Here is a 15,000-nt window from a genome sequence, read left to right on the forward strand (position 1 = left end):
CAAGGACACCAAGGAAATATGTACATTGTTGCAAATTGAAATTGTAGCACATGTTTAGTGTTTAGCATGTTTAATGTTTAGCATGTTCAGTGTTTAGCATGTTTAATGTTTAGCATGTTCAGTGTTTAGCATGTTTAATGTTTAGCATGTTCAGTGTTTAGTGTTTAGCATGTTTAATGTTTAGCATGTTCAGTGTTTAGTGTTTAGCATGTTTAATGTTTAGCATGTTCAGTGTTTAGTGTTTAGCATGTTTAATGTTTAGCATGTTTAATGTTTAGCATGTTCAGTGTTTAGTATTTAGCATGTTTAGTGTTTAGCATGTTCAGTGTTTAGTGTTTAGCATGTTTAATGTTTAGCATGTTCAGTGTTTAGCATGTTTAGTGTTTAGCATGTTTAGTGTTTAGCATGTTTAGTGTTTAGCATGTTCAGTGTTTAGTGTTTAGCATGTTTAATGTTTAGCATGTTCAGTGTTTAGTGTTTAGCATGTTTAGTATGTTTAGTATTTAGCATGTTTAGTGTTTAGCATGTTTAATGTTTAGCATGTTTAGGATTTAGCATGTTTAGTGTTTAGCATGTTTAGTATTTAGCATGTTTAGTGTTTAGCATGTTTAATGTTTAGTATGTAGCATGTTTAGTGTTTAACATGTTTAGTATTTAGCATTTTTAGTGTTTAGCATGTTTAGTGTTTAGCATGTTTAGCATGTTTAGTGTTTAGCATGTTTAGTGTTTAGCATGTTCAGTGTTTAGCATGTTTAATGTTTAGTATGTAGCATGTTTAGTGTTTAGCATGTTTAATGTTTAGCATGTTTAGGATTTAGCATGTTTAGTGTTTAGCATGTTTAGTATTTAGCATGTTTAGTGTTTAGCATGTTTAGTGTTTAGCATGTTTAGGATTTAGCATGTTTAGTGTTTAGCATGTTTAGTATTTAGCATGTTTAGTGTTTAGCATGTTTAATGTTTAGTATGTAGCATGTTTAGTGTTTAGCATGTTTAGTATTTAGCATTTTTAGTGTGTAGCATGTTCAGTGTTTAGCATGTTTAATGTTTAGTATGTAGCATGTTTAGTGTTTAGCATGTTTAATGTTTAGCATGTTTAGGATTTAGCATGTTTAGTGTTTAGCATGTTTAGTATTTAGCATGTTTAGTGTTTAGCATGTTTAATGTTTAGTATGTAGCATGTTTAGTGTTTAGCATGTTTAGTATTTAGCATTTTTAGTGTTTAGCATGTTTAGTGTTTAGCATGTTTAGTGTTTAGCATGTTCAGTGTTTAGCATGTTTAATGTTTAGTATGTAGCATGTTTAGTGTTTAGCATGTTTAGTGTTTAGCATGTTTAGTGTTTAGCATGTTTAGTATTTAGCATGTTTAGTGTTTAGCATGTTTAGTGTTTAGCATGTTTAGTGTTTAGCATGTTTAGTGTTTAGCATGTTTAGTGTTTAGCATGTTTAGTGTTTAGCATGTTTAGTGTTTAGCATGTTTAGTGTTTAGCATGTTTAGTGTGTAGTTTGAATGGAGTTGCAGGTGTGTACGTACCCCAGAGAAGTTGCTGTTGATTCCCAGCTGTGGGAGTGTAATGCGGATGTTGTTGCAGGTGTGTACGTACCCCAGAGAAGTTGCTGTTGATTCCCAGCTGTGGGAGTGTAATGTGGATGTTGTAGCAGGTGTGTACGTACCCCAGAGGAGTTGCTGTTGATTCCCAGCTGTGGGAGTGTAATGTGGATGTTGTAGCAGGTGTGTACGTACCCCAGAGAAGTTGCTGTTGATTCCCAGCTGTGGGAGTGTAATGTGGATGTTGTAGCAGGTGTGTACGTACCCCAGAGAAGTTGCTGTTGATTCCCAGCTGTGGGAGTGTAATGTGGATGTTGTAGCAGGTGTGTACGTACCCCAGAGAAGTTGCTGTTGATTCCCAGCTGTGGGAGTGTAATGTGGATGTTGTAGCAGGTGTGTACGTACCCCAGAGAAGTTGCTGTTGATTCCCAGCTGTGGGAGTGTAATGCGGATGTTGTAGCAGGTGTGTACGTACCCCAGAGAAGTTGCTGTTGATTCCCAGCTGTGGGAGTGTAATGCGGATGTTGTAGCAGGTGTGTACGTACCCCAGAGAAGTTGCTGTTGATTCCCAGCTGTGGGAGTGTAATGCGGATGTTGTTGCAGGTGTGTACGTACCCCAGAGAAGTTGCTGTTGATTCCCAGCTGTGGGAGTGTAATGCGGATGTTGTAGCAGGTGTGTACGTACCCCAGAGAAGTTGCTGTTGATTCCCAGCTGTGGGAGTGTAATGCGGATGTTGTAGCAGGTGTGTACGTACCCCAGAGAAGTTGCTGTTGATTCGCAGCTGTGGGAGTGTAATGCGGATGTTGTAGCAGGTGTGTACGTACCCCAGAGAAGTTGCTGTTGATTCCCAGCTGTGGGAGTGTAATGCGGATGTTGTAGCAGGTGTGTACGTACCCCAGAGAAGTTGCTGTTGATTCCCAGCTGTGGGAGTGTAATGCGGATGTTGTAGCAGGTGTGTACGTACCCCAGAGAAGTTGCTGTTGATTCCCAGCTGTGGAAGTGTAATGCGGATGTTGTAGCAGGTGTGTACGTACCCCAGAGAAGTTGCTGTTGATTCCCAGCTGTGGGAGTGTAATGCGGATGTTGTAGCAGGTGTGTACGTACCCCAGAGAAGTTGCTGTTGATTCCCAGCTGTGGGAGTGTAATGCGGATGTTGTAGCAGGTGTGTACGTACCCCAGAGAAGTTGCTGTTGATTCCCAGCTGTGGGAGTGTAATGCGGATGTTGTAGCAGGTGTGTACGTACCCCAGAGAAGTTGCTGTTGATTCCCAGCTGTGGGAGTGTAATGCGGATGTTGTAGCAGGTGTGCACGTACCCCAGAGAAGTTGCTGTTGATTCCCAGCTGTGGGAGTGTAATGCGGATGTTGTAGCAGGTGTGTACGTACCCCAGAGAAGTTGCTGTTGATTCCCAGCTGTGGGAGTGTAATGCGGATGTTGTAGCAGGTGTGTACGTACCCCAGAGAAGTTGCTGTTGATTCCCAGCTGTGGGAGTGTAATGCGGATGTTGTTGCAGGTGCGTGACACAGCTCCGTTAGTGCAGGCCGGATCAGACAGGGTGTTGGACAGGGAGGTCCGTTCATACGTCAGACGGAGCGCCAGACGAGAGGTTCCCTCATGAAGAACATCCAACGAAGAACTAACACTCTCCAACGCCTCCTTAGACTCACGCAGAGCTACGGAGAACAGGGGGAGAGGAGAGGAGGGGGTAGAAGAGGAGAGGAGAGGAGAGGAGAGGAGAAAGGAGAGGAGGTGGTAGGAGAGGGTAGAAGAGGAGAGGAGAGGAGAAAGGAGAGGAGAGGGTAGAAGAGGAGAGGAGAGGAGAGGAGAGGAGAGGAGAGGAGTGAGAGGGGAGAGGAGGTCGCGTGAGGTGAGGGCATGACACACCACTGATCTAATACTGACACCACTGACTGGAGGTCAGTTCTCATCCTGACACCACTGACTGGAGGTCAGTTCTCATCCTGACAACACTGACTGGAGGTCAGTTCTCATCCTGACACCACTGACTGGAGGTCAGTTCTCATCCTGACACCACTGACTGGAGGTGAGTTCTCCTCCTGACACCACTGACTGGAGGTCAGTTCTAATACTGACACCACTGACTGGAGGTCAGTTCTCATCCTGACACCACTGGCGACCAGTCTGAGAGGTTAAAAAACACTTCTATTATGTTGTTACCTTTAACGGCGTTCTCCACTTTGCCTTGGAAACAGAAGAACACAGAGACAGACGTCAACATGACAGAAGAACTAAGACCACGTGTTATAACTGTTGTAGCAGTAATGCGGTATTATAATGTTATAATGTTATAGCAGTAACGAGGTATTATAATGTTGTAGCAGTAACGAGGTATTATAATGTTGTAGCAGTAATGAGGTATTATAATGTTGTAGCAGTAATGAGGTATTATAATGTTGTAGCAGTAACGAGGTATTATAATGTTGTAGCAGTAACGAGGTATTATAATGTTGTAGCAGTAACGAGGTATTATAATGTTGTAGCAGTAACGAGGTATTATAATGTTGTAGCAGTAACGAGGTATTATAATGTTATAATGTTGTAGCAGTAACGAGGTATTATAATGTTGTAGCAGTAACGAGGTATTATAATGTTGTAGCAGTAACAAGGTATTATAATGTTGTAGCAGTAATGAGGTATTATAATGTTGTAGCAGTAACGAGGTATTATAATGTTGTAGCAGTAACGAGGTATTATAATGTTATAATGTTGTAGCAGTAACAAGGTATTATAATGTTGTAGCAGTAACGAGGTATTATAATGTTGTAGCAGTAACGAGGTATTATAATGTTGTAGCAGTAACAAGGTATTATAATGTTATAACTGTTGTAGCAGTAATGAGGTATTATAATGTTGTAGCAGTAACGAGGTATTATAATGTTGTAGCAGTAACGAGGTATTATAATGTTATAACTGTTGTAGCAGTAACAAGGTATTATAATGTTGTAGCAGTAACGAGGTATTATAATGTTGTAGCAGTAACGAGGTATTATAATGTTAAAACTGTTGTAGCAGTAACGAGGTATTATAATGTTGTAGCAGTAACGAGGTATTATAATGTTAAAACTGTTGTAGGAGTAACGAGGTATTATAATGTTGTAGCAGTAACGAGGTATTATAATGTTGTAGCAGTAACGAGGTATTATAATGTTGTAGCAGTAACGAGGTATTATAATGTTGTAGCAGTAACGAGGTATTATAATGTTATAATGTTGTAGCAGTAACGAGGTATTATAATGTTGTAGCAGTAACGAGGTATTATAATGTTGTAGCAGTAACAAGGTATTATAATGTTGTAGCAGTAATGAGGTATTATAATGTTGTAGCAGTAACGAGGTATTATAATGTTGTAGCAGTAACGAGGTATTATAATGTTGTAGCAGTAACAAGGTATTATAATGTTGTAGCAGTAATGAGGTATTATAATGTTGTAGCAGTAATGAGGTATTATAATGTTGTAGCAGTAACGAGGTATTATAATGTTGTAGCAGTAACGAGGTATTATAATGTTGTAGCAGTAACGAGGTATTATAATGTTGTAGCAGTAACAAGGTATTATAATGTTGTAGCAGTAACGAGGTATTATAATGTTATAATGTTGTAGCAGTAACGAGGTATTATAATGTTGTAGCAGTAACGAGGTATTATAATGTTGTAGCAGTAACAAGGTATTATAATGTTGTAGCAGTAATGAGGTATTATAATGTTGTAGCAGTAACGAGGTATTATAATGTTGTAGCAGTAACGAGGTATTATAATGTTATAATGTTGTAGCAGTAACGAGGTATTATAATGTTGTAGCAGTAACGAGGTATTATAATGTTGTAGCAGTAACGAGGTATTATAATGTTGTAGCAGTAACAAGGTATTATAATGTTATAACTGTTGTAGCAGTAATGAGGTATTATAATGTTGTAGCAGTAACGAGGTATTATAATGTTGTAGCAGTAACGAGGTATTATAATGTTATAACTGTTGTAGCAGTAACAAGGTATTATAATGTTGTAGCAGTAACGAGGTATTATAATGTTGTAGCAGTAACGAGGTATTATAATGTTAAAACTGTTGTAGCAGTAACGAGGTATTATAATGTTGTAGCAGTAACGAGGTATTATAATGTTAAAACTGTTGTAGGAGTAACGAGGTATTATAATGTTGTAGCAGTAACGAGGTATTATAATGTTGTAGCAGTAACAAGGTATTATAATGTTATAATGTTGTAGCAGTAACGAGCTATTATAATGTTGTAGCAGTAACGAGGTATTATAATGTTGTAGCAGTAACGAGGTATTATAATGTTGTAGCAGTAACAAGGTATTATAATGTTGTAGCATTAACGAGGTATTATAATGTTGTAGCAGTAACGAGGTATTATAATGTTGTAGCAGTAACAAGGTATTATAATGTTGTAGCAGTAACGAGGTATTATAATGTTATAATGTTGTAGCAGTAACGAGGTATTATAATGTTGTAGCAGTAACGAGGTATTATAATGTTGTAGCAGTAACAAGGTATTATAATGTTGTAGCATTAACGAGGTATTATAATGTTGTAGCAGTAACGAGGTATTATAATGCTATAACTGTTGTAGCAGTAATGAGGTATTATAATGTTGTAGCAGTAACGAGGTATTATAATGCTATAACTGTTGTAGCAGTAACAAGGTATTATAATGTTGTAGCAGTAACGAGGTATTATAATGTTATAACTGTTGTAGCAGTAACGAGGTATTATAATGTTGTAGCAGTAACGAGGTATTATAATGTTGTAGCAGTAACAAGGTATTATAATGCTATAACTGTTGTAGCAGTAACGAGGTATTATAATGTTATAATGTTGTAGCAGTAACAAGGTATTATAATGTTGTAGCAGTAACGAGGTATTATAATGTTGTGGCAGTAACGAGGTATTATAATGTTGTGGCAGTAACGAGGTATTATAATGTTGTGGCAGTAACGAGGTATTATAATGTTGTAGCAGTGACGAGGTATTATAATGTTATAATGTTGTAGCAGTGACAAGGTATTATAATGCTATAACTGTTGTAGCAGTAACGAGGTATTATAACGTTATAATGTTGTAGCAGTAACGAGGTATTATAATGTTATAATGTTGTAGCAGTAACGAGGTATTATAATGTTATAATGTTGTAGCAGTAACGAGGTATTATAATGTTGTAGCAGTAACAAGGTATTATAATGTTGTAGCAGTAACGAGGTATTATAATGTTGTAGCAGTAACGAGGTATTATAATGTTATAATGTTGTAGCAGTAACAAGGTATTGTAATGTTGTAGCAGTAACAAGGTATTATAATGTTATAATGTTGTAGCAGTAACGAGGTATTGTAATGTTGTAGCAGTAACGAGGTATTATAATGTTGTAGCAGTAACGAGGTATTATAATGTTATAGCAGTAATGAGGTATTATAATGTTGTAGCAGTAACGAGGTATTATAATGTTGTAGCAGTAACGAGGTATTATAATGTTGTAGCAGTAACAAGGTATTATAATGTTATAATGTTGTAGCAGTAACAAGGTATTATAATGCTATAACTGTTGTAGCAGTAACGAGGTATTATAATGTTGTAGCAGTAACGAGGTATTATAATGTTGTAGCAGTAACGAGGTGTTATAATGTTGTAGCAGTAACGAGGTATTATAATGTTATAATGTTGTAGCAGTAACGAGGTATTATAATGTTGTAGCAGTAACGAGGTATTATAATGCTATAACTGTTGTAGCAGTAATGAGGTATTATAATGTTGTAGCAGTAACGAGGTATTATAATGCTATAACTGTTGTAGCAGTAACAAGGTATTATAATGTTGTAGCAGTAACGAGGTATTATAATGTTATAACTGTTGTAGCAGTAACGAGGTATTATAATGTTGTAGCAGTAACGAGGTATTATAATGTTGTAGCAGTAACAAGGTATTATAATGCTATAACTGTTGTAGCAGTAACGAGGTATTATAATGTTATAATGTTGTAGCAGTAACAAGGTATTATAATGTTGTAGCAGTAACGAGGTATTATAATGTTGTGGCAGTAACGAGGTATTATAATGTTGTGGCAGTAACGAGGTATTATAATGTTGTGGCAGTAACGAGGTATTATAATGTTGTAGCAGTGACGAGGTATTATAATGTTATAATGTTGTAGCAGTGACAAGGTATTATAATGCTATAACTGTTGTAGCAGTAACGAGGTATTATAACGTTATAATGTTGTAGCAGTAACGAGGTATTATAATGTTATAATGTTGTAGCAGTAACGAGGTATTATAATGTTATAATGTTGTAGCAGTAACGAGGTATTATAATGTTGTAGCAGTAACAAGGTATTATAATGTTGTAGCAGTAACGAGGTATTATAATGTTGTAGCAGTAACGAGGTATTATAATGTTATAATGTTGTAGCAGTAACAAGGTATTGTAATGTTGTAGCAGTAACAAGGTATTATAATGTTATAATGTTGTAGCAGTAACGAGGTATTGTAATGTTGTAGCAGTAACGAGGTATTATAATGTTGTAGCAGTAACGAGGTATTATAATGTTATAGCAGTAATGAGGTATTATAATGTTGTAGCAGTAACGAGGTATTATAATGTTGTAGCAGTAACGAGGTATTATAATGTTGTAGCAGTAACAAGGTATTATAATGTTATAATGTTGTAGCAGTAACAAGGTATTATAATGCTATAACTGTTGTAGCAGTAACGAGGTATTATAATGTTGTAGCAGTAACGAGGTATTATAATGTTGTAGCAGTAACGAGGTGTTATAATGTTGTAGCAGTAACGAGGTATTATAATGTTATAATGTTGTAGCAGTAACGAGGTATTATAATGTTGTAGCAGTAACGAGGTATTATAATGTTATAATGTTGTAGCAGAAACAAGGTATTATAATGTTGTAGCAGTAACAAGGTATTATAATGTTATAATGTTGTAGCAGTAACAAGGTATTATAATGTTGTAGCAGTAACGAGGTATTATAATGTTGTTGCAGTAACGAGGTATTATAATGTTATAATGTTGTAGCAGTAACAAGGTATTATAATGTTATAATGTTGTAGCAGTAACGAGGTATTATAATGTTGTAGCAGTAACGAGGTATTATAATGTTATAATGTTGTAGCAGTAACGAGGTATTATAATGTTATAATGTTGTAGCAGTAATCAAATCAAATCAAATCAAATCACATTTTATTTGTCACATACACATGGTTAGCAGATGTTAATGCGAGTGTAGCGAAATGCTTGTGCTTCTAGTTCCGACAATGCAGTAATAACAAGTAATCTAACTAACAATTCCAAAACTACTGTCTTGTACACAGTGTAAGGGGATAAAGAATATGTACATAAGGATATATGAATGAGTGATGGTACAGAGCAGCATAGGCAAGATACAGTAGATGGTATCGGGTACAGTATGTACAAATGAGATGAGTATGTAAACAAAGTGGCATAGTATAGTATAAAGTGGCTAGTGATACATGTATTACATAAGGATACCGTCGATGATATAGAGTACAGTATATACGTATGCATATGAGATGAATAATGTAGGGTAAGTAACATTTATATAAGGTAGCATTGTTTAAAGTGGCTAGTGATATATTTACATCATTTCCCATCAATTCCCATTATTAAAGTGGCTGGAGTTGAGTCAGTGTCAGTGTGTTGGCAGCAGCCACTCAGTGTTAGTGGTGGCTGTTTAACAGTCTGATGGCCTTGAGATAGAAGCTGTTTTTCAGTCTCTCGGTCCCAGCTTTGATGCACCTGTACTGACCTCGCCTTCTGGATGATAGCGGGGTGAACAGGCAGTGGCTCGGGTGGTTGATGTCCTTGATGATCTTTATGGCCTTCCTGTGACATCGGGTGGTGTAGGTGTCCTGGAGGGCAGGTAGTTTGCCCCCGGTGATGCGTTGTGCAGACCTCACTACCCTCTGGAGAGCCTTACGGTTGAGGGCGGTGCAGTTGCCATACCAGGCGGTGATACAGCCCGCCAGGATGCTCTCGATTGTGCATCTGTAGAAGTTTGTGAGTGCTTTTGGTGACAAGCCGAATTTCTTCAGCCTCCTGAGGTTGAAGAGGCGCTGCTGCGCCTTCTTCACGATGCTGTCTGTGTGAGTGGACCAATTCAGTTTGTCTGTGATGTGTATGCCGAGGAACTTAAAACTTGCTACCCTCTCCACTACTGTTCCATCGATGTGGATAGGGGGGTGTTCCCTCTGCTGTTTCCTGAAGTCCACAATCATCTCCTTAGTTTTGTTGACGTTGAGTGTGAGGTTGTTTTCCTGACACCACACTCCGAGGGCCCTCACCTCCTCCCTGTAGGCCGTCTCATCGTTGTTGGTAATCAAGCCTACCACTGTTGTGTCGTCCGCAAACTTGATGATTGAGTTGGAGGCGTGCGTGGCCACGCAGTCGTGGGTGAACAGGGAGTACAGGAGAGGGCTCAGAACGCAACCTTGTGGGGCCCCAGTGTTGAGGATCAGCGGGGAGGAGATGTTGTTGCCTACCCTCACCACCTGGGGGCGGCCCGTCAGGAAGTCCAGTACCCAGTTGCACAGGGCGGGGTCGAGACCCAGGGTCTCGAGCTTGATGACGAGCTTGGAGGGTACTATGGTGTTGAATGCCGAGCTGTAGTCGATGAACAGCATTCTCACATAGGTATTCCTCTTGTCCAGATGGGTTAGGGCAGTGTGCAGTGTGGTTGAGATTGCATCGTCTGTGGACCTATTTGGGCGGTAAGCAAATTGGAGTGGGTCTAGGGTGTCAGGTAGGGTGGAGGTGATATGGTCCTTGACTAGTCTCTCAAAGCACTTCATGATGACGGATGTGAGTGCTACGGGGCGGTAGTCATTTAGCTCAGTTACCTTAGCTTTCTTGGGAACAGGAACAATGGTGGCCCTCTTGAAGCATGTGGGAACAGCAGACTGGTATAGGGATTGATTGAATATGTCCGTAAACACACCGGCCAGCTGGTCTGCGCATGCTCTGAGGGCGCGGCTGGGGATGCCATCTGGGCCTGCAGCCTTGCGAGGGTTAACACGTTTAAATGTCTTACTCACCTCGGCTGCAGTGAAGGAGAGACCGCATGTTTTCGTTGCAGGCCGTGTCAGTGGCACTGTATTGTCCTCAAAGCGGGCAAAAAAGTTATTTAGTCTGCCTGGGAGCAAGACATCCTGGTCCGTGACTGGGCTGGGTTTCTTCCTGTAGTCCGTGATTGACTGTAGACCCTGCCACATGCCTCTTGTGTCTGAGCCGTTGAATTGAGATTCTACTTTGTCTCTGTACTGGCGCTTAGCTTGTTTGATAGCCTTGCGGAGGGAATAGTTGCACTGTTTGTATTCGGTCATGTTACCAGACACCTTGCCCTGATTAAAAGCAGTGGTTCGCGCTTTCAGTTTCACACGAATGCTGCCATCAATCCACGGTTTCTGGTTAGGGAATGTTTTAATCGTTGCTATGGGAACGACATCTTCAACGCACGTTCTAATGAACTCGCACACCGAATCAGCGTATTCGTCAATGTTGTTATCTGACGCAATACGAAACATCTCCCAGTCCACGTGATGGAAGCAGTCTTGGAGTGTGGAGTCAGCTTGGTCGGACCAGCGTTGGACAGACCTCAGCGTGGGAGCCTCTTGTTTTAGTTTCTGTCTGTAGGCAGGGATCAACAAAATGGAGTCGTGGTCAGCTTTTCCGAAAGGGGGGCGGGGCAGGGCCTTATATGCGTCGCGGAAGTTAGAGTAACAATGGTCCAAGGTCTTTCCTCCCCTGGTTGCGCAATCGATATGCTGATAAAATTTGGGGAGTCTTGTTTTCAGATTAGCCTTGTTAAAATCCCCAGCTACAATGAATGCAGCCTCCGGATAAATTGTTTCCAGTTTGCAGAGAGTTAAATAAAGTTCGTTCAGAGCCATCGATGTGTCTGCTTGGGGGGGGATATATACGGCTGTGATTATAATCGAAGAGAATTCTCTTGGTAGATAATGCGGTCTACATTTGATTGTGAGGAATTCTAAATCAGGTGAACAGAAGGATTTGAGTTCCTGTATGTTTCTTTCATCGCACCATGTCACGTTAGTCATAAGGCATACGCCCCCGCCCCTCTTTTTACCAGAAAGATGTTTTTTCCTGTCTGCGCGATGCGTGGAGAAACCTGTTGGCTGCACCGCTTCGGATAGCGTCTCTCCAGTAAGCCACGTTTCCGTGAAGCAAAGAACGTTACAGTCTCTGATGTCCCTCTGGAATGCTACCCTTGCTCGGATTTCATCAACCTTGTTGTCAAGAGACTGGACATTGGCAAGAAGAATGCTAGGGAGTGGTGCGCGCTGTGCCCGTCTCCGGAGTCTGACCAGAAGACCGCCTCGTTTCCCTCTCTTTCGGAGTCGTTTTTTTGGGTCGCTGCATAGGATCCACTCCGTTGTCCTGTTTGTAAGGCAGAACACAGGATCCGCGTCGCGAAAAACATATTCTTGGTCGTACTGATGGTGAGTTGATGCTGATCTTATATTCAGTAGTTCTTCTCGACTGTATGTAATGAAACCTAAGATGACCTGGGGTACTAATGTAAGAAATAACACGTAAAAAAACAAAAAACTGCATAGTTTCCTAGGAACGCGAAGCGAGGCGGCCATCTCTGTCGGCGCCGGAAGTAGAGAGTAACGAGGTATTATAATGTTGTAGCAGTAACAAGGTATTATAATGTTATAATGTTGTAGCAGTAACGAGGTATTATAATGTTGTAGCAGTAACGAGGTATTATAATGTTGTAGCAGTAACGAGGTTTTATAATGTTGTAGCAGTAATGAGGTATTATAATGTTGTAGCAGTAACGAGGTATTATAATGTTGTAGCAGTAACGAAGTATTATAATGTTGTAGCAGTAACGAGGTATTATAATGTTGTAGCAGTAACAAGGTATTATAATGTTATAATGTTGTAGCAGTAACGAGGTATTATAATGTTGTAGCAGTAACGAGGTATTATAATGTTGTAGCAGTAACGAGGTATTATAATGTTGTAGCAGTAACAAGGTATTATAATGTTGTAGCAGTAACGAGGTATTATAATGTTATAATGTTGTAGCAGTAACAAGGTATTATAATGTTGTAGCAGTAACGAGGTATTATAATGTTATAATGTTGTAGCAGTAACGAGGTATTATAATGTTATAATGTTGTAGCAGTAACGAGGTATTATAATGTTGTAGCAGTAACGAGGTATTATAATGTTGTAGCAGTAACAAGGTATTATAATGTTGTAGCAGTAACGAGGTATTATAATGTTGTAGCAGTAACGAGGTATTATAATGTTATAATGTTGTAGCAGTAACAAGGTATTATAATGTTATAACTGTTGTAGCAGTAACGAGGTATTATAATGTTGTAGCAGTAATGAGGTATTATAATGTTGTAGCAGTAATGAGGTAATATAATGCTATAACTGTAGTAGCTGTAGCGATGCATTTTCATGCCATCTCTCACCATGTAGTGGGTGTTAAAGGTATTAAAAAATTTGTTATGAAGGTGATACGGAGTGTTATAAGGGTGTTATAAAGATGGTGTAAGAGTGTCATAAAGGTATTAGACATTCGTTATGAAGGTGATACGGAGTGTTATAAGGGTGTTATAATGTGTTATAAATCTGTTTAGGGTGTTATAAGGTGTTTGTGTTATAAATCTGTTTAGGGTGTTATAAGGTGTTTGTGTTATAAATCTGTTTAGGGTGTTATAAGGTGTTTGTGTTATAAATCTGTTTAGGGTGTTATAAGGTGTTTGTGGTATAAATCTGTTTAGGGTGTTATAAGGTGTTGTTTGTGTTATAAAGGTGCTATAATGTGTTATAAATGTGTTATAAGGGAGTTACGTTGATATACAGTGTTATAAACAGTTGATTTGAAATGTGTTATAAGGCATTGTTTATGTTCTAAAGGTGCTATAAGGTGTTACAAGAGTGTTAAAAAGTTGCTAAATGTGTTATAATGTGTTATAAAGGGTGGTTACCTCCAGCCATGCGCAGAGCTGTGTCCAGAGAAGGAACTACCTCCTTCTCCAGCTGAGTCTGGATCCTCCCACCCAACAGAGGCCCGATGTCTGACAAAAGCATTACCACAGCATTACCACAGCATTAACACAACATTACCACAGCATTAACACAACATTACCATAGCATTAACACAACATTATCGTATCATTACCACATCATTACCATAACATTACCACACCGTTACCATAGCATTAACACAACATTAACACAGCATTAACAAAATATTATTTTCCTCCCACCCAACAGAGGACCGATGTCTGACAACAACATTACCACAGCATTAACACAACATTACCATAGCATTACCACAGCATTAACACAACATTATTCTCCTCCCACCCAACAGAGGCCCGATGTCTGACAGCAACATTACCACAGCATTACCACAGCATTACCATAACATTACCACACCGTTACCATAGCATTAACACATTATTACACAATATTATTCTCCTCCCACCCAACAGAGGACCGATGTCTGACAACAACATTACCACAGCATTACCACAGCATTATTTTCCTCCCACCCAACAGAGGACCGATGTCTGACAACAACATTACCACAGCATTACCACAGCACTATTTTCCTCCCACCCAACAGAGGACCGATGTCTGACAACAACATTACCACAGCATTACCACAACATTATTCTCCTCCCACCCAACAGAGGACCGATGTCTGACAACAACATTACCACAGCATTACAACAGCATTAACACAGCATTACCACAGCATTATTTTCCTCCCACCCAACAGAGGACCGATGTCTGACAACAACATTACCACAGCATTACCACAACATTATTTTCCTCCCACCCAACAGAGGACCGATGTCTGACAACAACATTACCACAGCATTACCACAGCATTACCACAGCATTAACACAACATTATTCTCCTCCCACCCAACAGAGGACCGATGTCTGATAACAACATTACCACAGCATTACCATAGCATTATTCTCCTCCCACCCAACAGAGGACCGATGTCTGACAACAACATTACCACAGCATTACTAAAGCATTATTCTCCTCCCACCCAACAGAGGACCGATGTCTGACAACAACATTACCACAGCATTACCACAACATTATTCTCCTCCCACCCAACAGAGGACCGATGTCTGACAACAACATTACCACAGCATTACCATAGCATTATTCTCCTCCCACCCAACAGAGGACCGATGTCTGACAACAACATTACCACAGCATTACTAAAGCATTATTCTCCTCCCACCCAACAGAGGACCGATGTCTGACAACAACATTACCACAGCATTACCACAACATTATTCTCCTCCCACCCAACAGAGGACCGATGTCTGACAACAACATTACCACAGCATTCCCACAGCATTACCATAACAT

The 15,000-nt window shown here is 39.5% G+C and overlaps 1 protein-coding gene across 1 annotated transcript in view; it reads right to left on the bottom strand.

Annotated features, from left to right (window-relative positions):
* The window catches only part of LOC110515474 (prominin-1-A-like), a 58,962-nt gene that overhangs the window by 28,238 nt on the left and 15,724 nt on the right, over positions 1-15,000 (bottom strand). The window contains exons 7-9 of the mRNA XM_036972029.1: positions 13,586-13,675; positions 3,725-3,748; positions 3,002-3,219 (exon numbers count right to left, since the gene is read on the bottom strand). Of these exons, the coding sequence (XP_036827924.1) occupies positions 3,002-3,219; positions 3,725-3,748; positions 13,586-13,675 (332 nt within the window). The remainder of the gene's footprint in view (positions 1-3,001; positions 3,220-3,724; positions 3,749-13,585; positions 13,676-15,000) is intronic.

This window comes from Oncorhynchus mykiss, unplaced genomic scaffold (genome assembly GCF_013265735.2).
Source record: "Oncorhynchus mykiss isolate Arlee unplaced genomic scaffold, USDA_OmykA_1.1 un_scaffold_87, whole genome shotgun sequence".
NCBI classification, from domain to species: Eukaryota; Metazoa; Chordata; class Actinopteri; order Salmoniformes; family Salmonidae; genus Oncorhynchus; species Oncorhynchus mykiss.